This window comes from Piliocolobus tephrosceles, chromosome 7 (assembly GCF_002776525.5).
Source record: "Piliocolobus tephrosceles isolate RC106 chromosome 7, ASM277652v3, whole genome shotgun sequence".
Classification (NCBI taxonomy): Eukaryota; Metazoa; Chordata; class Mammalia; order Primates; family Cercopithecidae; genus Piliocolobus; species Piliocolobus tephrosceles.
In genome coordinates, this window is record NC_045440.1 from 99,001,946 (window position 1) to 99,027,372 (window position 25,427).

The 25,427-nt window shown below is 36.2% G+C and overlaps 1 protein-coding gene across 1 annotated transcript in view; it reads left to right on the forward strand.

Annotated features, from left to right (window-relative positions):
- The window catches only part of STK3 (serine/threonine kinase 3), a 335,851-nt gene that overhangs the window by 68,924 nt on the left and 241,500 nt on the right, over positions 1 to 25,427 (forward strand). Inside the window, exon 4 of the mRNA XM_026454966.1 lies at positions 7,326 to 7,440. Within this exon, the coding sequence (XP_026310751.1) occupies positions 7,326 to 7,440 (115 nt within the window). The remainder of the gene's footprint in view (positions 1 to 7,325; positions 7,441 to 25,427) is intronic.

Genomic DNA, 25,427 nt, shown 5'->3' on the forward strand with positions numbered 1-25,427 from the left:
GCAAGGTCCCAGATGTCAAAGCATCAAGAATATAGAAAATAAATAGATATGCTTAATATAATCTCTGCATGCACTAACACTACTTTTTAATTGGTCTCTCTATATTCACATCTGCTTCCCTATAATCTAGCTTTCATTCAGCAACCACAGAAACTTTACATCATGTTATTCCTCTGCTTAAAATTCTTCACTGATTTTTTCCTGTATTTCAAATATAGCCCAGTCTCTTTACCTTGGTTTTGAGGCCCTTCATGCTCAGGCTTTTGCTTACATATGCAACTCCAGTATGTCCTACTGTATCCTTTACTCACTTTATCGTAGGCCCGCTAATCGTTCAATTATTTGACGGTAATTTGTTCTGTCTTTCAGGGCCTTTGCAGGGCAGTTCTTGGTGCTTAGTTATCTGACTAACTTCTAATTAAGTTTTGCATTTTAGCTTAAATGTTATTCCCTTGGAGAGTCCTAAATTAGGTCCTGTCTTAGTTTTTTTGTGTGATTTATTTATTCATTGGTTCTTTTATTAATTAATTAATTAATTAATTTTAACTTTATATATATTTTTTGAGCCGGAGCCTCACTCTTTCACCAGGCTGGAGTGCAGTGGTGTGATCTTGGCTCTCCGCAACCTCTGCCTCCTGGGTTCAAGCAATTCCCTTGCCTCAGCCTCTTGAGTAGCTGGGATTATAGGCCTGCGCCATCACGCCTAGCTAATTTTTTTTGTATTTTTAGTAGAGACAGGGTTTCACCATCTTGGCCAGGATGGTCTCGATCTCTTGACCTTGTGATTTGCCTGCCTCAGCCTCCCAGAATGCTGGGATTACAGGCGTGAGCCACCGTGCCCGGCCTGCTCCTTCAGTTTGTATATATGAGAAGAGAGCTACTGAGGATAAAATGCAAAGCAAGACAGATTGGTTCCTATCTTTATGGAGCTTCTATTCTTCTAGGGGAGGCAGATAAAAGTCAATGACAAAGTCCTTACAAGGTGTAATAAGTGCTTTACAGTATAAAAGGTGCCGACATAGAAAGTATCAGAGGATGGCCACTGTATACATATGACCTCTGGAGTTTAAGCATTTCCTTCTTTTCCAATCTGTGGATTTTGTAATTCACAGCCGTTCAATGGAGAAAGGACATTTTATTGTTAAAGCTCACTTACCTACCTTCAAAGGTTTTTCACATACTCCAGTGCCTTCCAAGTCTCAGAGGCTACCATGGAATACGAATACATTCCATTCCTTCATATGACCTAGGAACAATTTTATTTGCAGAAATAGTGAATACAAAATAAAGTCACAGCCAGTTTATCTTATAGTACCCTTCTTTTCTTGCCGTGGTTAGTAATCATTTATTTGTGAGTTTACTTCCTTAATTCCTCTGTATTCATGCTGGTGTATTCTGTGTGAGGGACCAAATTGTGGATGTGTGTTTCACCAGTGCATACTGGACATCTGGTCAAATGCCTGGCCCAAGTAGAGGGTCAGTGAATGCATGTGGCTGTTTAGTTCTAGTTGCTTAAATATTTCACTGGGTTAAAGTTAGTGAGGCCATGTTTTATGTTGTAGAGGTGTTGGACTTGGATCCATCTACTTACATGGGTATTAGATGGGCCATGAATTATTTTTTTGAAGAGAATTTTACCTTTTGCCAACTTTTTCTCTTGACTTACTCTTATGGAGAGATAGGGCTGTTTTTTCAGGTAGTTGCCCAGGTTAGAATTCCTAATTTTCGTGAGTTGTCACTTCTACTCTTAGCATTGCTGATAAGTGTGCATGGCAAGAAAAATGTACATTTTTTTGTGTGCTTTTCAGTGAACATAATCTTGAATTCATTGTTACTTAACACTTTTCAAAATTTTGAATGAGAAAATTCATATTTAAAGAGTTTTTTTTTGACCGGGCATGGTCATTCATGCCTGTAGTCTCAGCACTTTTGGAGGCCGAGGGAGGCGGAACACATGAGGCCAGGAGTTCAAGACAAGCCTGGCCAACATGGCAAAACCCCCTCTCTAGCAAAACTATAATAATTAGCTGGGCATGGTGACACAGGCCCGTAATCCCAGCTACTTGGGAGGTTGAGGCATGAGAATCACTTGAACCCAGGAGGCAGACATTGCTGTGAGCCGAGATGGTGCCCCTGTACTCCAACCTAGGTGGCAGAGTGAGATTCTGTCTCAGGGAAAATAAAATAGAGAGAGAGAAAGAGTTTTGTTTGTTTGTTTTCTGAAGGATATACAGTCTGTTCAATGGTGGAGTGAAGCTTAACTCTGGGTTTATATCAGAGTCACCAGTAGAGCTTTTAAAAACCTACTGAATCAGAACCTCAAAGGAATATGAGCTTGGGTCACAGGTGGCTCTGATGCACAGCCAGGTATAGGAACATTACTCCCTATAAAAGTTTCCACGTAGGCTCCATACCTCAAAGGAGTACATGTAAAGAAATTTTTTTTTTTTACGTTTCCCATATGTCGCAGTTCTAAGTCCGCATTTAGTTTCATTAGTTTGTAAACAAGCACTTTTCTTAAATGGTTCAGTGAACATTATGAACTCCAAATACGTACTTTCAATTCCCAAGACCTAGCAAAGCTGAGTATGTGTGGAAACTTAAGGTATGAGATGGAGAGTAATCAGAGATATGGGTAACAAGGTAGACTTTGAAATAACTTGTATGTGATATGAAGCAGATAAGACCTTTTCCTTTGGGTAATGGAGAATGATTGGAATATTTTTGTTTAACTAGGAGAACAGTATGATCAGCTTATTTTACTTTTGTTTTGAAGTAAGGTACCTTGTCAACTGTATGTAGCATAGATTAGAACAGGGGAGAAAACTAAGACAAGGAGACCGGTGGGGAGCAAGTCTGTGTAAGAGGTAATGGAGTAGCAGTGGGGATAAAACAGATTTGAATTCAGGCCTTTTAGCTCCAACCACTCTGTTCTACCTTTGACTTCAAGACATAGTTAATTTTTTTTTGTATTTATTGGCTTTGTTTTTAAATACAAAATTTAATTATAATGGAAAAATGTTAACTTTTATTTTTTAGATGATTGATATTTTTGTTATTTATTTATTTATTTTTAACTTTTATTTTAAGTTCAGGGGTACATGTGCAGATTTGTTACATGGGTAAACTTGTGTCATGGGGGTTTGTTGTACAGATTATTTTATCACCCAGGTATTAAGCCTAGTACCCATTAGTTATTTTTCCTGATCCTCTCCCTCCTTCCACCCTCCACCTTCTGATAGGCCCCAGTGTGTGTTATTCACTCTGTGTGTCCATGTGTTCTCATCATTTAGCTCCCAGTTATAAGTGAGAACTTGCAGCATTCGGTTTTCTGTTCCTGTGTTAATGTGCTAAGGACAATGGCCTCCACCTCCGTCCATGTCTCTGCAAAGAACATGACTTTGTTCTTTTTTGTGGCTGCATAGTATTCCATGGTATATATGTATCACATTTTCATTATCCAGTCTACCATTGATAGGCATTTAGGTTGATGCCGTATCTTTGCTATTGTGAAGAGTGCTAGTTACAATGAACATAAGCATGCATGTGTCTTTATAATAGAAAAATTTATATTCCTTTGGGTATATATCCAGTAATGGGATTGCTAGGTTGAATGATATTTCTGTCTCTAGGTCTTTGAGGAACTGCCACACTATCTTCCACAATGGTTGAACTAATTTACACTCCCACCAACAGTATGTAAGCATTCTTTTTTCTCCACAACCTTGCCAGCATCTGTTTTTTTTTTTTTTTTTTTTTTTTTTTTTTTACACGGTTTAATAATAGTTATTCTGACTGGTGTAACATGGTATCTCATTGTGGTTTTGATTTGCATTTCTCTAATCAGTGATGTTGAACTTTTTTTCATATACTTGTTGGCCACATGTAGGTCTTCTTTTGAAAAGTATCTGTTCATGTCCTTTGCCTACTTTTTAATAGGGGTTTTTTTTTTCTTGTGGATCTGTTTAAGTTCCTTATAGCTGCTGGATATTAGACCTTTATTGGATGCATAGTTTGTTCAAAAATTTTCTCTCATTCTGTAAGTTGTCTGTTTACTCTCTTGCTAGTTTCTTTGCTGTACAGAAGCTCTTTGATTTTATTAGATCCCATTTGCCAATTTTTGCTTTTGTTGTGATTGCTTTTGGTGTCTTTGTCGTAAAATCTTTGCCTGAATGGTATTGCCTAGATTGTCTTCCAGGGTTTTTATATTTTTGGGTTTTACATTTAGGCCTTTAATCCATCTTGAGTTAAATTTTTGTACATGATATAAGGGAGGGGTCCAGTTTCAAATCTTATGCATATGGCTAGCCAGTTATCCCAGCACCATTTATTGAATGGGGAATCCTTTATCCATTGCCTGTTATTGTCAGGTTTGTCAAAGATCATATAGTTGTAGTTGTGTGGTCTTATTTCTGGGTTCTTTATTCTGTTTCATTTGTCTATGTGTCTTTTTTTGTATCATAACAATGCTGTTTTGGTTACTGTAGCCCTGTAGTATATTTTGAAGTCAGGTAGCGTGATGCTTCCAGATTTGTTCTTTTTGCTTAGGCTATTCAGGCTCTTTTTTGGTTCCATATGAATTTCAAAATAATTTTTTCTAGTTCTGTGCTGAATCTCAAATAGTAGTTTTAGTAAGAATGGCATTGAATCTATAAGTTGCTTTGGGCAGTATGACCATTTGAATGATGTGTGTGTGTGTGTATATACATATATATATACACACACATATATATATACACACACATATATATTTTGTTTTTTTTTTAATTATTATTATTTTTTGAGATGGAGTCTTGCTCTGTTGCCCAGGCTGGAGAGCAGTGGCATAATCTCAGCTCACTGCAACCTCCGCCTTCCAAGTTCAAGTGATTCTCCTGTCTCACGCTCCCGAGTAACTGGCATTACAGGCACGCGCCACCATGCCCAGCTAATTTTTGTATTTTTAGTAGAGATGGGAGTTTCACCATGTTGGCCAGGCTGATCTCAAACTCCTGACCTCAAGTGATCCTCCCAAAGTGCTGGGTTTACAGGCGTGAGCGACCGTGCCCAGCCTCTTTTTAATGATACTGATTATTTCTATCCCTGAGCATGGAATGTTTTCACATTTCTTTATGTCATCTCTGATTTCTTTGAGCAGTGTTTCATAGTTCTCCTTGTGGAGACCTTTCATCTCCCTAGTTTGCTGTCTTCCTATGTAGTTTATTCTTTTTGTGGCAGTTGTGAATGGGAGTTAGTTCCCGATTTGGCTCTCAGCTTGACTGTTGTTGGTGTATAGGAATGCTAGGGATTTTTGCGCATTACTTTTGTATCCTGAGACTTTGCTGAAGTTGTTTATCAGCTTAAGAAGCTTTTGGGCTGAGGCTATGGAGTTTTCTAAATATGGGATATTGTCATCTGCAAACAGGGATAGTTTGACTTCCTCTCTTCCTATTTGGATGACTTTTCTTTCTTTCTCTTGCCTGATTGCCCTTGCTGGGACTTCCAATACTATGTTAAATAGGAATGGTGAGAGAGTGCATCCTTGTCTTAATGCCGCTTTTCAAGGGGAATGCTTCCAGCTTATGCCCATTCAGTATGATAGTTGGCTGTGGGTTTTTCATATATGGCTCTTACTATTTTGAGGTATGTTCCTTCAATACCTAGTTTGTTGAGAGTTTTTAATGTGAATGGACGTCTAATTTTATTGAAAGCCTTTTCTGTATCTATTGAGATAATCACGTGGTTTTTGTCTTTAGTTCTGTTTATGTGATGAGTCAAATTTATTGATTTGTATATGTTGAACCAACCTTGCATCCCAAAGAGAAAGCCTACTTGATTGTGGTTGGTTGGGTTTTTTATGTGCCACTAGATTTGGTTTGCTAATGTTTTGTTGACGACTTTTGCATCAGTGTTCATCAAGGATATTGGCCTAACATTTTCTTTTTTTGTTGTATCTCAGTCAGGTTTTGGTATCAGAATGATGCTGGCTTCATAGAATGAGTTAGGGAGCATTTTCTTCTCAATTTTTTGAAGTAGTTTCAGCAGGAATGGTACCAGCTCTTCTTTGTATATCTGCTAGAATTCAGCCCTGAGTCCGTCTGGTCCTGAGTGTTTTTTTTCTTTTTTGTATGGTAAGCTATTTATTACTGCCTCAATGACAGAGCATAGCTAAATTTTAAAGGCTGTACTGAGAAGTCTTCCCTGACAGTCTTCTCTTAACCTCCACAATTGGTAGAGTCTGTACATGTTCTTTTATCATACTTTCAATTTTTTTTTTTGCTTGTTTTTCTGTCTTATTTTTCTTACATTGGTGCCCAGCAAAATAGCTACTGTTTTTGATTGTAGCTACTACTACATAGAAGTATTTATTTGAACAAGTTGTGCTCTTACATGCCATACTTGGTTTTTCTCTTTCTATTTGTGTACCTATGTTCATGGCCTTTCTCTTTTCTAGAATTTTCTTATCCCTCTTCTCCATCTACATTTTGGAATTGAAACATTTCTTTCAAAATCTCATTCAAATCCCACTCCCTTCCACAAAGTTCTGTTTGGATGATTCCAATGTTATTTCCTCATTTGAGCTCTTGTAGCATTAAAGTTGTGTTCTATTTAGTTTCTGCTGTCTTGTATTTTCTATCTCTATGTATTTTTTGAATTTGGTATTCTGCCTCTTTGAGATAGGTAAGATTTCTCATACATCAGTATATGTAGTTTATCCATGATATACATTATTGCTGATGGTCATTTGTCCCTTTCTAAATCTTCCTGAAGACAGCTTGGCTATAAACATAGTTTATTCTGCTCTGGAAGACATAAGACCACAATTTAGAAATTAAATTGCTAATATTTTAATTCTATAAATTTAAGCAGAAACAGTTATAATTTTTTTCTCTAGAATTTTCAAAAGCCAGAATGAAAGAAAATTTAAAATAACTCTTTTGGCCTCATTGCAATATAGATTATTTTAGAGTTGATAAATATTTGACTGAATGCAAAATCCTTTAGAAGACTTATATTTAAAGTGCTTTAGTTAAAGGGAAAAATTTTCATTTGTTCCTCATGTTAACTAGTAATTTCTTTGCCAAAATGAAGTCTTATTTTCTTCAGAGTCACTCCAAACATTTGGTCCTCTTCTGGTTTGTAATCCTGTTAAATTTCATCCATAAATTAAAGTCTAATTATGCATAGTTGGTGAACTCCAGATATTGAGAATTTGATGTACAATAGACATTTACTTATTTAACTTATTGGAACATTATGAAATGTTGAAAATACTTGCATTGGGATTAAGAAAAAAATTTCTTTGGGAATTAACTAAATTTAATTGTTTATGTATTTTCTTTTAGCCCATATGTTGTAAAGTACTATGGCAGTTATTTTAAGAATACAGACCTCTGGATTGTTATGGAGTACTGTGGCGCTGGCTCTGTCTCAGACATAATTAGATTACGAAACAAGACAGTAAGTATTTTAAAAGAGTTTTGCTAATCTCATTTCTAAAGATTCATATTTTAGAATCTGACTAGTTGGCATTTTGTTACAAAGAAAATAATAGCATGAAAAAAGAAAAGGTTTTAAGTTGTGTAATGATATCTAGTAGGAGGTGTAAGGACCAGCTCACATACCTTTCTGTGACAAATTTAGGAATTACATGATTGTTTAATTTATTTATTAGAATAATTTTTGTTGTGTCACAGAGAAACTACCATGGTACTTCTCTTCTTCATTTGGAATCAGTGTGTGTGTGTGTGTTGTTTAATAATCTGAGTTTCATAAATTATGGCTAGAATTTTATTTAAAGTTTATAATATTCATGGTATTATCTTCTATATTATAATTTTCTATATTATATTTTCTATATTATAATTTATGGCAGGTAATATTTGAAGAAATTATATACTTCTGAATTAAAAAAATATAAAACATTTTTGTATTTATTTTCCAAATATTGTCAGGATGTGTGAAAATATGTAATATTTCTATAAATTTAGCTTAGTGAAATGTATTGCGTAATGAAAGCTTTTTATGGTCATGTTTTAACTCTAAGTAGAAGTGCTATTTACAAAATTGTTTACTTTAAGCTAGTAGTGTATCTAGTTTATTTGGACAATTTTGTATGGACCAAAGTGACCTTTTTTTCTTGAATAAGAAGAGTAATCAGTGAAATAATTTGTAATTCTGTAGCAGTAACATTATTATATGTTGTCAGCCATGTTTCAGTAAAATACATTCAGAAAAAATACTTCAATTTGTGGTTAACCAGAATCATTTTAAAGTTTGATTTGGGAAGTACACTGTAAGTTTATTTTACTAATTTTTTTTTTCCCTGTTAGAGAAAAGAAAGTAAATAGGATTTCTTGTAAGAGAAGTGAAACAGAAATTGAAATTATCCCTGTTTTGACAGAGTAGATTAAGTGATCTGTGACATTCTAATGATATATTTTAGAATTTCTATGGTGCTTAACTAGCATGTATGTAAATCAGATGACTCTTGAGTGGCAGAACAATGCTTCAATGGAAAGTAATTATATCCCAGTTAGAGAAGAGTTTTAATATCATTTCAGGGCTAAACTCAGTGCATTTGGTATTTAAAGTTATCAAGTAGGAATATGAAGTAAAAGGGTGTGAAATGGAAAATTTTAAACATCTCCATTTTCTTAGTTTTAAGTGTTAATGTTACAATTTTGAGTAGATATGAAGTATTTGATCCAAGAAGTTTAATTCTTGTTGCCAATAATTACAACTGTGAAGGCATACTGTAGTTCTTAAAGATAGGTATGGATCAGATCATTATCTTCAGAAAACTCTTTGTCAGTTATCAAAGAAAAGATTTTATCTGTTCATATTCTTTGTTATAAGACACAGTCCACTGAGCATGTTGGGGAGTCGTACACTTGGAATAGCATAGTTGTTCCTCTCACACAACAGGTACCCTGGGTTCTGGGATGACATGGTAATAGTCTAATTTCCATATATGAAAAGGAGCCCAGAGCTGCACAAGAGATTGATTAGGAGCTGTAGGTATATTGTTTCTGAGTGTTGCCTTGATGACAGCTCCTATTAAGTCTCAAAAATATTTGTATCTTTCTTTTCTAGTGCAAGGACATTTTTCTTCATTTATTTATTATTCAAAAAGAGTACCATTATTGTTAAGATTAATAATATAAAGATATGTAACATTCCATTTAAAAAGTATCTGGACGTTGTAAGCCTTTGTTCACTGAAGGATACTCTTGATTGTCTGAATTTCAGAAGGATGACTATTACTGATTGACTAGCTTTCAAAAATTTGACGAGTATAACAGTCGTCTTTGATTAAACAGGTGTAAAACTCACTCTAGTCACTGTTTTCATGGTCATGAAACAATCTTTTCCTAAGAATATGGCAATGTGTTTTTAAGAGCTTGTAAGGTCTGTTGTTTTTTTTGTGATCTGCTTTGTTTTTTTAAATTCTGTATACATTTGAAATAGAACAAGGAATTCTTGTTATTTTATATTGCAAATGTTTATATTTACTCATATATTTATGCTTTTTATTGTTCTTTATTTCTTTCTGCATTTCCCAATTGCCTGAAGAATATCTGTTAGTATTTTATTATGTGTGGGTATGATGCTAATACCTGGGGGTTTTTTGTTTGTTTGTTTCTGTTTTTGTTTTTTTTTGGTGAACATGTTGTTATTTTACTTCATGTTTTCTTTTTTCCTTTTTTTGAGACAGGTTTTCGCTCTTTTGCCCAGGCTAGAATGTAGTGATGTGATCACAGTTCACTGCAACCTTGAACTTCTGGGCTCAAGCGATCCTCCAGCCTTAGCCTCCTGAGTAGCTAGGACTTCAGGAGCATGCCATCATGCCTGGCTAATTAAAACAATTTTGTTTTGTAGAGATGGGGTCTGGCTGTATTGCCCAGGCTGGTCTTCAACTCCTGGTCTCAAGCAATTCTCCTGCCTTGGCTTCCCATAGTGCTGGGATGACTGATGTGAGCAACTATGCCTGACCCTCACTTCACTTCTGAACAGTATATTTGCTGGGTAAAGAATTATAGGTTAGTGATTCCTTTTAGCCTTTTAAAGATATTATCCAAAAATCTTGTATTTTATATTCCAGAACATAATTTATTTTTATTTTTTGTTTTTCTTTTTGAGACAGGGTCTTGCTCTAGTGCAGTGACTCAGGCTCTAGTGCAGTGGTGTGATCATGGCTCACTATAGCCTCGACCTCCTGGGCTCAAGTGATCTTCCCACTTCAGCCTCCTGAGTAGCTGGAACCACAGTCATGTGCCACCATGCCCGGCTAAGTTTTTTGATGTTTTGGAGAGATAGGGTCTCACTTTGTTTCTTAGGCTCATATCCTAGAACATATTAATTATAGTCTAATTCTGTCTGCTAATCTTTAAATGTTAATCTCCTGTGTGTCTCTATTTTATATTGTTTCTCTTGTTTTTTATTGTTTTTGTCTATGCCTTGTGATCTTTGATAGAGTGCTAGACATTGCATAAAACGTGACAGAGGTTTTTTGAACTTCTGAATATTGATGTATTTTACTTAAGGTTTTTGTTTGTTTCTATCTGGTGACTAGAACTAGCAATCCTGGATCACTTTAATTCAATTAGGGTTAGAGATAATTTGAATCTGGGCTTTAGTACAGTTATGTGCCACATAATGATGTCTCCATCAATGATGGACTGCATATAGAATGGTGGTACCATAAAATTATAGTATCATATTTTTACTGTACTTTTTCTATGTTTAGATGTGTTTAGATACACAAATACCATTGTGTTACTGCTGCCTACAGCATTCTGTACAGTAACATGCTATACAGGTTTGTAGCCTAGGAGCAATAGGCTGTACCATCTAGGTTTGTGTAAACACACTCTGTGATGTTCACACAATGATGAAATTGCCTAATAATGTCTTTTTTGGAATGTATCCATGTTGTCAGGTGACACATGACTGTACTTTTGAGGGTTGATCCTCCTTTACATCTAGGATATGGTCCTTTGGCATTATAGGGTTTCGCAGTTTCTTGGTAGATTTTGATTTCCAGTTTTTGACCTTCTCATCTTGTAAGTCATTCAAAAGGTCTGCTCTGCTTCTTAGCCTCTTGGCCTCTATTCTGTAATTAATAGATGCCTCTTGGAGAAAAGCATCCCTTATTGCTAGGCTCACCTCTTTCTTTTTCTTTTTTCTAATATTTTGTTTTCATTAGCCTTGTGTCTTCATTAGCCTTAACATAGACTTTTAAATGTATTTTGTCCAGACATTTTAGTTCTTTCAGCAGGAGAGTGGTCTGAATTATCTAGTTTATCATTACCAGAAGTGGAGCTCTTTCAAATAGTACAAGTTTTGTTATTGGCAGTTCTGTTCTGCTATGCGCAAACATATGCAAAGCTACCCCCAAAGACTAAGGGAGCTGAGAGGCTGAAGAAAGTTGCTGACAAATCCAGTTTCTTATAAAAAGACATTTATTACAGACTTACAGAAATAATGTTTTGGGTGGCCAAAAGGTGGTGTATTCCCACATCCACGCTCCCCAAAATATCCTTTATATAGCAAGCTGTTTTGGTAAAACGTGCAGCTGGTGACACCTCAGACTTTCTTGCTATTCGTGACCACTGGAGAGGTTAGATAAACATCTTTATGAGGGGTTATCTATGCTACAGGCAGTTCTTTAAAGACCTTACTGCCGGAGCCAAACTCCTGTCATTATGGTGGTTTTGCTTCGAAATGGTGTCACTCTTGTCTTGCAACAGGCTGGTTTTTTACCTACGTCTTTCATCTAGCTGGAGTTTATTTCTGTATATGATATGAGATGGGGTATACAGCACTTCTTTTTTTTTTTTTTCTGTGTGGAAATCTAATTGTCCTAACACAATTTTCTATCCCTTTTTAACTGGCTTATAAGCCTGTCCTACTAAGGTTATGTATATATTTGGCTTTATATTTGGTCTCTGTTCTAGCAGAGATTTATTTGCCTGCTTCTGCAACAGAAATATGTTCTTAATTATATGGTGGCATGTTTGATATTTGGGATGCAATTCCCTTGTCTTTGTTTTCCTTGATCTCTCATATGTGTTTTATTTATTTATTTTATTATTATTATTATTTTTTGAGACAGAGTTTTGTTCTTGTTGCCCAGGCTGGAGTGCAATGGCGTGATCTTGACTAACTGCAGCCTCCGCCTCCCAGGTTCAAGTGATTCTCATGCCTCAGCCTCCCTAGTAGCTGGGATTATAAGCACCTGCCACCACACCCACCTAATTTTTATATGTTTAGTAGAGATCGGGTTTCGCCACATTGGCCAGGCTGGTCTCAAACTCCTGACCTGAGGTGGATCCACCCGGTCACCCGAAGTGTTGGGATTACAGGCATGAGCCACCGTGCCTGGCCTCATATAAGTTTTAGAATAAGTTGTCAAGCTCCACAAAAAGTCTTGCTGGGTTTGTGATTGGAATTAGGTTTAACTCATAATTTGTGTTAACTGATATTTTCCAATCCATGATCATAGAATATCTTTGTGTTCAGTTCTTCTTTTTTGTATTTAAATGCATTTTTAAATCTCCTTGAAAATCGTTAGGCTGGGTGCGGTAGCTCATGGCTGTAATCCTGGCACTTTTGGAGGCTAAGGCAGGTGGATCTCCTGAGGTCAGGAGTTTGAGACTAGCCTGACCAACATGGCAAAACCCCGTCTCTACTAAAAATAGAAAAAAATTAGCTGAGTGTGGTGGTGGGAGTTCAAGACTAGCCTGGCCTACGTGGCAAAACCCCGTCTCTACTAAAAATACAAAAAAATTAGCTGGGTTTGATGGCGGGCGCCTATAATCCTAGCTACTCGGGAGACTGAGGCAGGAGAATCGCTTGAACCTGCAGGGCAGACATTGCAATGAGCCGAGATTGCACCACTGCACTCCAGCTGAGGCGACAGGGTGATACCCCGTCTCAAAAACAAAAAACAAAAAACAAAAAACGTGTACATTTTAAATTTGATTTGCTTCTAGGAGCTTTGTCATTTTTACTGCTAATATGAATGATCTTTTGTTGTTATATTTTCAAGTTGGCTAATGGTAGTATCTAAGAATGCTGTATCTTGTATATTTTTATTATTCACCATAGCAACTTTTGCCATTGGTACTCCTCTGACCCTGTTCCTTGATTTTACTAATTAGTCATTTGCTTATTTATTTTCTATCCACGTACCTTTTTTTGTAATCCACTTAATAATCCTGTTTGACATTTTGTATCATTCTTGCCTAGTACCCCAGTTATTTCTCTTAATCTCTTTTTAGGAGTTTTAACTTGTCCTTGAAACTCATGCTTTGTGTTTGGGGCCTGTTCGTTGCAGTGAGTATCTCAGATACTGGTTTACTAATTTGCTTGCATCTCTTTTTACTCTTGGTCATTTGGGTATGTCAGGTGGAATCCTTGACTTGATTTTTCTTATTATTATATTCACTTAAATGAATTCATGTATGATCTATGGATGTAAAACTTTATTGAAAACTTTAACCTTTATAAATCTAAAAAAAATGTAAAAACATGACCACTGAAATTATTGTTTTGTGCTTATCTTTAAATTGTTAATAAAAACTATAAAATATAGATTGAGGACAAGGTTGGATTGGTGCTCAAGTGGACCCATATGGATGTTGCTCTGACAGCATAATCCTGTTCTGATGTGAGAGCTTAACTGTATAGTTGCTTTGATTATGTATATATTACATATACCAACCATATTAATATAAAGCTTTCTCAGAGTAATGGACAGCTTAGATTACATTATTAGAAACTTTTGGATCTTGTCTGACTATGTATAATTTGCATATTCTATTTGTACATATTTATATATAGTGAGCTTCGTTTACTATAGAGAAGAAACAAAATTATGTGATGATTTAGGGAGTTGACAATGGATTCTAAATTCTTAATTTGTTTTAAGAGTAGTAAGTCTTGGAGGACCACCTAAGTAATGTATTTTTTTTGTGTGTGGAATTGTGCTTGTCTTTGAGAGAAATCTTATTAGGGATAAAATGTTCTTGATTCTGAATTATTGACTATTGTTTATTTTTGAACAAATATTTCCTTGAAAACTGAAAATAAAAGGCACAGGAAAGAGCAAGTCCAATTAAGTTACATGTTTTTTAAACAAAACTTTTAAGTTCAAATTTTTTAGCCTGATACATAAACAGAGTTTATATGTTACCTCCTTTCTACCTGTACAGTTTCATACCTTGTCACTGTTTTATCAGGTACTTTCCACTTCAGTGTTACAATGAGAACTGGCTCCTAGAATAAGAACTGGCTTAATATTTTGGTGATGATATGTATGCCCTTGCCCTGTCCTCTGACTTTCTTTTAGTGTTATCCCTACCCCCAGTCTTTGCCTAGTGAACTTGCATCCTTGAAGTCCCAGCTGAAAATGTTACCTCTTATTTGAAAATTTGCATATTTTCTCAGGTAGTTTGTTGTCTGTTTAGTAAATCGTTGATTAATTAATTGAGTCTTTATTGCATATTCACTCTTACATAAAGAAAGCACAATGAATGCTATTTTTACTGTGGTGATGATGTTTATTTTGACTATTAGGTAGGCTGTCTTTTCATATTTGTATTGGCTGTTTCATGTTCTTTTTGTGCCTATTCTTTGCTGTTTGTTGTTTCTGTTGGCCTTTTTTTTTGGATCCATTTTATTGCTTGACAGTTTGCTTTAAAAGTCATAAAACAAATTATCTGATTGTCAGCATAGATATTAAAGACGGACCTTCAAAAGCTGATCTGTACTTTTTCTTTGGGAAACATGTAGGAAAAGATGAAGGCATAGAATTAAGTTGTGGATTAATTAGACATATTCCAGTGATTGTAACTGAGTCTGAGTTGTAAAGGATAGAGATTTTGTCTATTTAAGTGCCGATTCTTACTCAGCATGGGCCAGATCACAGAGTTGGCACCTGAGCTGGTAACGAATTATAGTAATTAATGGTAGTGGTACTAGAATTAGGAAAAAGGTAGAACTCTCCTGTATTCTAGTGGGTGATAAAAGTTTCTCTTGACTCTTCTGGTTACGTTATAAGTAAAAATCTATTAGGTTAGTATTCATTGAGTCCTTTTGGTTTTTAAGTATTTGGGGCTCTATAATATAGTGTATGTGACTTAAATTTCTGATTTTTGTGATCAGAGTCACAAACACAGCTCAAGTCCTGGTATCATACATGTTCAGTAACTGATTTTTTCACAGTATTTTAAACTATCTTTTAAGTTTGATGAAACTTCTTTGTTTCATCCAGCCATGGTATCCTATACTTGTGAGTTACATTTAATTAGTCAGCTTTTACTATTTGGGAGAAGAGTAGTTGCAGTTGCCTTTCTCCTTGAGGAGTAAACTCCTCAAGGACAGGAATTTTAATATATTCATCTTGAAATATTCCAAGTGCCTAGAATAGCTTTTGGCACCAACAAGCCTTTGATAAATGTTGAGCCGAAACAGCCAATTTTTTGGCTTCTTATCCTGTGAATATAAAATTACCCTACCTCTCTATTCAGTGTTATATTTTGGTGGATAAGTTATAATTTCCATGACTACTATTCAGTATTAATAATGTGGATTGCTGAACAAATATGGTCATATACCAAAGACAAGCCATAAAAAGTATGCTTACTAGTAACCTTGGCATGTGTGAAATACCAGAATATGTTTCATTAGCTCTCTGATTTTTACAAAAGTTATATATGTATCTATGTTTAATTTTTTGCTTAATTTAAAAAATGTGTATCTTGATAATTTTAACCATAGGCTTGCTGTAACTCATGAAAAAGCTTTTTGTTGTTGTTGTATAAGGTAATATAAGCATTTTTTTTTTTTGAGGAGTCAAGTGTTTTCAAGTTTAAAAAGAATAAAAAGTTTAGTATATTTGTGGTAATGAGTTTTGAAGGTTTCCCGTGAGGAAGTTTTTAAAAAACCAATTTATATTATACTAAATGCCATTAAACATCTCGAAACATTTATGCATTTCAAACATACTACAGAGTAGAATGCATAACTCTGTGAAATTGAAACTCTTAAAAGATAGGTTAGATTTTTGATTAGCGGCTTTTCAAACAATCTTTACATAATTATAAAGCTATGTCTTGACATATGGAAGAAATAGAGTCTATGTTTTAGATGTTTATTGTATACTTAAAAACATTCTAAAAAAAATGCCTAAGGTAATTCTCTCCTATTTAGGCCCATTTTTTGATTTGACTACTTGTTTTCATTCAACCTAGTACAGTAGAAATGGCATGAACCCAGGCTTTCAGCAATATGGGTTTTAGTTTTGGTTCTTCTACAGACTAGTTTTATGGTCTGGAGCAAATCATTTAACTGAGAAGGACTTCAGTGTCCTCATCTGTTAAGTAATAAGTAACATTTGCATAATGCTTTACAGTTTACTTGGCAGTTGATATGGTTTAGCTCTACGTTCCCACTCAGATCTCATGTTGAATTGTAATCCGCAGTGTTTGGGGAGGGACCTGGTGGGAGGTGATTGGATCATGGGTGCAGATTTCCCCCTGGCTGTTCTTGTGATAGTGAGTTCTCATCAGAGTGTGTAGCACTTCCCCCTTCATCCTCTCTCCCGCTCTGCCATGAGAATTTGGTGTTTGCTTCCCCTTTGCCCTTCCATCACGATTATAAGTCTCCTGAGGCCTCCCCAGCGATGCTTCCTGTACAGCCTGTGGAACTGTGAGTCAGTCAAATCTCTTTTCTTCTAAATTACCCAGTCTCAGGTAGTTCTTTATAGCAGTGTGAGAGTGGATGAATACAGCTGTTTTATTTACATTTTGGTTGAGTAGAAAGGTTCAAAACCCATTTATTGATTTAGGCCCAGTGCTGTTCACTAGAGGTACAAATAACTAATAAATGTTGGTGTCTTGCATTCTTCACACACTAGATGAGGTAATAGGTATGTAAAAAGCCAAATTCTGTTTTGCAAAGAGTTAGAGCTCTTTAGGAGGAAAAAAGGAGACACACATAGTCTAACAATTTAGAAAAAGTTTCATTGGTGAGAGAATCTGTTAGCACAGTGGTCCTCCACCTTTTTGGCACCAGGGACTGGTTTCATGGAAGACAATTTTTCTGTGGTTGGGGGTGATAGTTTCAGGATGAAACCAGTTCAGCTCAGATCATCAGGCATTAGATTCTCATAAGGAATGCACAACCTAGATTCCTTGCATGCGCAGTTCACAATAGGGTTTGTTGTCCTATGAGAATCTAATGCTGCTGCTGATCCAACAGGAGGAGGAGGTGGAGCTCAGGCAGTAATGCTCGCCCACCCGCCACGCACCTCCTGCTGTGTGGCCCGGTTCCTAACAGGCCATGGACCAGTACCCAGGGATTGGAGACTGCTGCATTAGCAGATTCTTGAAAGAGTAGGAGTTGTTGAATATAAGCTTCAAAAGGGCAGGGATTTTTCTTTTTTTTTGTTCACTGTTTTATCTTCAGCTCCTAGCACGGGTGCTCAGTAAATATTGAAAGAATGAATGAATAAATGAGTGAGAGGAGAGAAGAGAGGGCAAAGAACATCTTGGAAGAGGAAACAATGATATGCTCAAATTTTATTTCTATCTCTAAATATCTTAGATTACCCAAAGGAGAATGTTCCCAGCATGTGGTCTAAATGGATTTACTTTTCTCACACTTAATCAATCAATTACTCAAAATCATTTCCACATTTTAGGTTGATGGCTCTATGTTAGGATCATGTTGTTATATAATTTCCTGTTTCTGGGAGTTTTTTCCTTTTTTTGTTATTTTGAGAAAAGCAATGTATGCATCTTTTATCGCTTTGGTAATATCTTTGAGTTTCTTACTCAGTATATTTATTTCCTGGAATGTATGTGATTCTTCTTTGAGATTTTCTTTGGAGCTTCCTGATTTCTTGTTCTAATGTGGACTCATTGCTTTGAGGTCTGCTTTGTAGCTGTATCCTTAGAATTTCTTTTCACTTGACTCTTGGGTTAGTGCCACCATTAAAAAAAGGATATTTCCTGTTTTCTTGGTTTTTACCTTTGTTTTGTATTCTTCCTAAACTGTCTTCTTCATGATACAAGAATAAGAGGTCAATTATTGTTTGAGCCTTTGCGTATCTGAAAATGTCTTTATTTTGCTTTTATACTTGGTCGATAGCCTAAGTAGAATTTTACAGTGAAAATAATTTTCTCTCAGAGCTTTGAGACTTTCCTCCATTTATCTTCTAACATCTAGTGTTGATAATGGCTGTCTGAGTCTTATTTATTTGTAGTTTTTTTCCCCCTCTGGAAATTTCTGGACTTTTCTTTTTATCTTAATGTTTCTGATATTTCACAAGAATGTGCCTACATGTGAGTCCTTTTTATTAGTTATGCTCGGCATTCAGTAGTTCCTTTTAATATATAAACACTTGTCTGCCTTCAGCTTTGGAAAATTTCTGTTTTCTTTATTGAAAGCTTGAATCTCCTGAATTTGTTTTTCCTCTTAGATTTTCCTCTCTTTATGTCTTTTTGCCTTTTGGAGGAGGCAGGGTGCTTTATTTTGCTTTATTTTCTGACTCTTCTAACTGAACTTTTTATTTCAGCAGTTATATTTTAATTAAAAGAACGCTTACGCTTATTCCTTTTTCATAACATATTGATACTGACATGGATAGAAAAGCTTTTGAAATTGCTTTAAGAATAATAAGTTTTTTAAATAAATGCTATTGTCTGTTTCCTGAATCATTTCTGTTTCTTCCAGGGTTATTGATTTCCTTGTTTTATTTATTCTGGTCTTGCCCTTGGGACTGGAAGGCTGATCAGGTCTCACCATAAGCAATGCCTTTTGACTAACAGGCATAATAGGGTGAATGGGTTGGGAGCTAGCTTTTAAGGGAAAGGGCCTACAACAGGTTTTATTGAATTTCTTTCTTTTTTTTTGTTTTGAGAAGGAGTCTCACTCTGTCGCCCAGGCTGGAGTGCGGTGGCGCCATCTCGGCTCACTGCAAGCTCCGCCTCCCAGGTTCACGCCATTCTCCTGCCTCAGCCTCCCAAGTAGCTGGGACTACGTCGCCTGCCACCACCCCCGTCTCATTTTTTTTTTTTTTAGTAGAGATGGGGTTTCACCGTGTTAGCCAGGATGGTCTCCATCTCCTGACCTCATGATCCGCCCACCTCGGCCTCCCAAAGTGCTGGGATTGCAGGCGTGAGCCACCGTGCCCAGTCCCCTGAATTTCTTTAGAGAGGAACCCTTTCCCCTTTTTTTTGATCTGGGGATAAATGATAGAATTCATGTAATCTGCATGTACATGGGAGTAGGGGCAGACTGGGGACAAGGAGCCAACTGTTGTTCCATTTTCTTCTTTTCAGCTTCCATGAAAAAGTGAACTCCCTTTCACTCTTGCTCTTCCTACCCTATGGTACTAAGCTGGGAGTCCTTCTGGGGTTTACTTGATAGATCACTTCATTGTCTGCTCTTGGCTGTGACCCTGTCCATAGAAATGCTTCCAAATTTATTATATTCACCTGTGCCTTATATATACTCTATATGCTATCATACTGTTAGGAGTTTAAATTAGTACAACTACTTCGAAGAGTAATTTGATAGTCTGTTGTTGAATATGTATGTACTCTAGGATCTATCCAGTGGTTTTCCTCCTCCTTCTGTACTTTCGAGAAATCTTGGCACAATTGTATAGTGGGGCTGTGCAAGAGTGTTGTCACAACAGAAAACTATTAATGAAGCATATTTAAATGTCAATCAGCATCAGTCCCTGGGTTAAAGGATGGTTGTAGTTCTTTCAGTCTTCACACTTTGTAGCTCTTTCGTGAAGCCAAACTCTGGGAGTAGTATTCTGGTTCAAGAGTACCCAGCATCCAGCTGTATAGATGAAAATTACATTAAAATACCACACAGGTGTTTTTTTTTTTTTTTTTTTTTTTTTTTTTTTCCTGAGACGGAGTCTTGCCCTGTTGCTCAGGCTGGAGTGCAGTGGCACTATCTTGGCTTACTGCAACCTCTGCTTCCCAGGTTCAAGCAGTTGTTGTGCCTCAGTCTCCCAGGTATCTGGGATTATAGGCATGCACCACCATGCCTGACTAATTTTTATATTTTTAGTGGAGATGGGATTTCACCATGTTGGCCAGGCTGGTCTTGAACTCCCGACCTCAGGTGATCCATCCACCTCAGCCTCGCAAAGTCCTGGGATTACAGATGTGAGCCACCACACCTGGCCTAAAATACCACATAGGTTTTATGTCTTAAAAGTTATGTGAACATTCAGTTTGGTATATAAGAGACATTTTCACTATATACCTTTATCAGGATGAGTTCTATTTCTGTAATTTTGGGTGGGTGTGAGGGAACACTAAATAATGGAGAAGAAATTCCAGGCTGAAGAGGGCAACTCTTAAATGATTTGTATCTTTTCTTGAAGGCTGGTGGTAGACTTGTTTCATAATGAAAATAGTTGAGAAAGTCCAGTTTTCTTTAGTTACCAGTGTAAAGGGTACATTGAGACTATTCTGCTTGGTAAATGCTCACTGATTGTTATAGTTTTAGAACAGTGGTTCTCAAATCCAGTGACAGACATTTGGTAGATAAAATAACAACAGACATATGTATTACTTTTATGTGCCAGGTACTTTTCTAAATACATTGTGTATATTATGGCATTTAATCCTCATAAAGATGGGGGGACTGTGTGAAGTAAGAACTATTATTGACGCATGTTCCAGATGAGAAATGGAAACATACAGAGATTAAGTAGTCATATTGAAAGAAAGGATTGGAATTATAGCTGAAGACTAGAATTGAGCTGAGAACATGAAATCTGGAGTCAGACTGCCAGGATTTGAATCCTAGCTCTGCTACATACTACCTCTCTGAACTTGGGCAAGTTTTTAAACTTCTCTGTGACTTAATTTCTTCATCTGATATATGGGATAAGATATGAGTTGTTATGAAGATTACATGCATTTAAAGAATAACACCTGGCACATAAATGGCCCTATATATATTTGCTTTTGACATTGTCATCCTTATCCTATCATCTCACTTAGTTAGATAAAAGTGTCTTTGTGTTTTGAACATGATTATCTGTCAGATGTATTTGGGTAGAAGAATGCAGAGAACTGTAGAACCAAGAATAGAATCTTAGTAGTCACCATTGGTACTTTGAATTATTGTTGTTAATGAAGAAAACATACATTCCATAACACAGACCTCTTTCTGTACTTTCGAGAAATCTTGGCACAATTGTATAGTGGGGCTGTGCAAGAGTGTTGTCACAACAGAAAACTATTAATGAAGCATATTTAAATGTCAATCAGCATCAGTCCCTGGGTTAAAGGATGGTTGTAGTGTACATTTTTAGGTACACTGTTAGTTTCTTTAATAGAATCAAATGGTGGTGGCTGGGTGAGGTGACTCACACCTGTAATCGCAGCACTTTGGGAGGCTGAGGTGGGCAGATCTCTTGGGTTCAGGAGTTTGAGACCAACCTGGCCAACATGGAGAAACCCCATCTCTACTAAAAATACAAAAATTAGCCTGGCGTGTTGGCATGCGCCTGTAATCCCAGCTACTGGGAGACTGAGGCATGAGAATCACTTGAACCCAGGAGGCAGAGGTTGCAGTGAGCCTAGATCTTGCCACTGCACTCCAGCATGGGTGACAGAGTGAGACTCCACCTCAATAAACAAACAAATAAATAAGTAAATAACCAAATAAATAAAAGAATCAAGCAGTGGCTATTCAAAATATACTAGCATATTTTATCCAAGTGCCCTTAGAATCAATACCTTGCATATAATAATAGCCTTTATGGTAAACATTTGGTTTGTTATATTTTAAAAATATGTGTATGTTTTGCCTTGATGTTAAGTGCTTCTTCAAACTTTTTTTTCTTGGTAAGGGCATACCAAGTTCGCATTATTGATTATTAAGATTTATTTGGAGCTTAAAAGCTTGATATATCATTGTTAATAATAGACATCTTTTTGATACGTGTGGATTTCTGTTCAATAAAGTGCTCTTTGGGGTTTATATTTGCCTTTGTGTTATTAGACTAATTCATGTTTGACTTTCCTAATCACTTTGTGGCATGTTCCCCCTTTGTGTAATAGATACTGGTTCATACTGGATTTACAACTCCATATATATTGAGTGCTTTTCTGTTGTCTTCTGATCTCTTTTTCAGGAATCTTTTCATGTGGGAAAGGATTTTAAAATGTGTACCCACTGACCATTTTCACAGTAGAGTATCAGTTCTCTTTCTCTGCAGATCAAGGGATTATAAGCAGCTTGTATATATATATATATATATTTACATATGGTGTAAGTAGTGAAAGCTTTCATTTTGAATCACTAGTTGTGGGGCTTTGTGATAGATTATTAATCTTTTTTTTCCTTGCCAGACATGTGCAATCCAGATTTCATGAAAGACAACCTCCCTCTGCCCTCTCGTATATAATAATGGTTAAAATATTCTAGTTATTTTTCCTAATGTATGTACTTTGTGTTGAACAGAAGATTTGTGTTTTTCTGGACAAATTCCATAACTTCTTTATTGTTTATAACCTTGGATATTTTATATTTTCAAGTCTCTGTTTTTGGGGTGTGGAATGAAATAGATTTGTGAGGGTAGAGGGGAGTTAACCAAGCTGCTATGCTGTTTTTCCCATAGTATTTTCCTCATCCAGAATACCTGGGAGCCCCGTTTAATGTATGTATTCTTTATCCTAAGAGAGAAGGAGGGGGCAGGGAGACATTTTGGTTGTTAAGAAGTTGGAATATGAAGCTTGATGAATGATCAGATAAAATCTTACATGTAAGCTTAAGTATTACTTTTGAGATTTAAGTATTTCAAAAATTGCTACATATTCACCAAGTTTCTTGAAACCATTGATTTTTCTGTAAGGGGTTTTGGTAACTATTGTGTGAGTTGATAACATGTATGTCATAAAAATGAATGGAAACTGAAACATCTGAGAATTCTGTAAAATGAGAAATCCAAATGCAAATGAATACAATGACAAACATTTATTAGCTAAGGAAGGTGGTGGTAGGAAAACAAAGGCAGCAGGAGACTTTAAAAAAATGACTGTGCATGTTCCTTTTAAAAGATATGTTTATTCTACTTTTCTTGCTGCCAATTATTGTATCCCTTTTTTGGGGGGCCAGAAAATAGAAAATAGATCAGACATCTAATGCTGTTACACATCTGAAATAACCTCTAGCATTTCTGGAGTTAGTCAGTGGTTTGTGCTTTATAGAAACCTCTTTTCCAGGAACTTCTCCTGTTTGGTATTTACTTCAAGTTTACTGCAGCAGTTTCAACTTTTGGTTATAAGTTATAGAAAACTCAGCCTAAGTCAGCTTAAGCCAAAGAGGGAATTTATTTGTTCACATACCCCTCGCTCATTGCAAAGTTAGTTTGTGCGTGTTGATTCAGGGTGAAAGGAATTACTTGAATTCATGTTTTTGTTCTGATACCTCTTTGTTGGCCTCGTTCACACAAACTCTTCCCTCAGTTACGAGATGTCTGCCAGCAGTTTCCTGGTTTATATCTTTCTATATAGAATCCAGCAGAAAAGAGTGATAATCTTGTGCCTCTGCGTGGGTCATGTGCCCTTCTCTGAGCAAATCACTGTGGCCATTACAGTGTGATTTAGCAATGGACTTAGACCTAGGTCATGTGTTCAATCCAGAGCTAGGGTAGACTTGACTACTAGAAATACATGGTCTGAGAATGGAGAAGTAGTGATTTCCTAAAGGGAAATCAGAATATGTTTAGCGGGAGAAGACCAAATGAGTGCTAGACTGGGAAAAAATAATAGATGTTTCTATATATTTACTAAACTGAAAAACAAAACACACCAGGAATAAAAGACAATAATTTAAAAACTCTAAAATAGCTCACAAAATGAATCTTAAACTGTGGAAGATATATCTAGTGACATTGAGTCAAAGCTTTTGGGTCCCCATCTCTTTTTTCCTTCTGTCACAGTAAGGGACAGTAGGGTTGATGTTTCTCAAGGAGCCTGTTCCTGCTAGGTCAGGAGTAAATGTTTGCTATAAGGATTTTCCTGAAAAGTACACAGTGGAAAGAGACCCATGGTTCCCTTTAATCCAGGATGGCTTGAGCCTGATGTTATTTCTGGTGTCCCTGGCCCCTTCTTACAAGGATTTTCTCACTCTGAGTGGGTACTAATGATCAGTGCTGTACTAGAATCTTAGGAGAATGAGTTCTTTTGTGTAGAAAGTGATACTTTTTGCTCCTTATTTGGGGTGTCCCATGGAGTGAGAATGAGTTCTGAGTGTACTTCACACTTGCCTCTTACACTTCCAAGCCACCGCATTAACAGGATATGCATTGTGGGATTAGACCATTAAAATTTTCATAGCAATCATGTGCTGCCACATTGTAATCTCTGATTAAATACAGCATACACGTCACGCTCCATTATATCTTTTCTAAATCTTTTGATTGAATTATAAACACTTTATGATTTTTCCACATTATAATATAGTCCCCTACATAGACTATCCCTTGTACCTTAACTAAGTAAATTAAGTTTACAAAAGTATTTCCTTGGCTTCTCTTATTGGTAAGTTGCCCAGTTTTCACCTTTGTTGCTATTCTTCTTGGCGTTTCTCCCAGTTCTATTTCCCTTTCATCAGTCAGGCCTACCTTCATATACTTTATTTTTATATTGTACATTCCTCTGCAGGCAGACTGCCTGTCATTGCCAGATCTGCAGTGAGCCCTTCTTCCCTGTCAGAAGCCTGACCCCATAGCACACTGTAAGTGGTTATTTGGAGTGATGTGGTTTAGTGGAAAGACCTTTGGATGTGGAGCAGGAAGACCAAGCTTCAGTGCTTGGATTGTTACTTATTAGTTCTGTGACCCTGGGTACATTGGGTAACTCCTCTCAGCTTCGGTTTCATAATCCTGAAATTGATCTAATATCAGATTACTTGCTTTACCTACATCAGTGTTTTCTTGTGGGAAAAAAAACATGCTAAGTGTCAGAGGACTCTGTAACCTGTAAAGTTCTATACAAATGTAAATTGCCACTTTTTACTGTTAAGGTAAAAACTTTAAAAAGTGATATTTAGTTTTAAATCACAGGTGATTTAAGAATTGTATGATGTTTGTTGAAATAGTGGATATTCTTCAGCATTAGAAAAACATATTAAAAGATCATTGTGTCTTATCTTACTTTTGTTTAATCTTAGGAAATAAAGAAATATATGTAAGTTAATTTTCTAGGAAATGGAAAGTTAGTTCCTTGGATGGCAGATTTCTAATTTTAACGGTTTTATATGGAGATCTTCTAAAATTGCATTGCATAATTATCTGCACTTTTAACTAGAGTGTACTTTTAACTGCTCCATTCCTTTTAATTATATAAATTATAGAGAAAAAAACACGAGCACATTGTAAAAATTTCAAATAATAC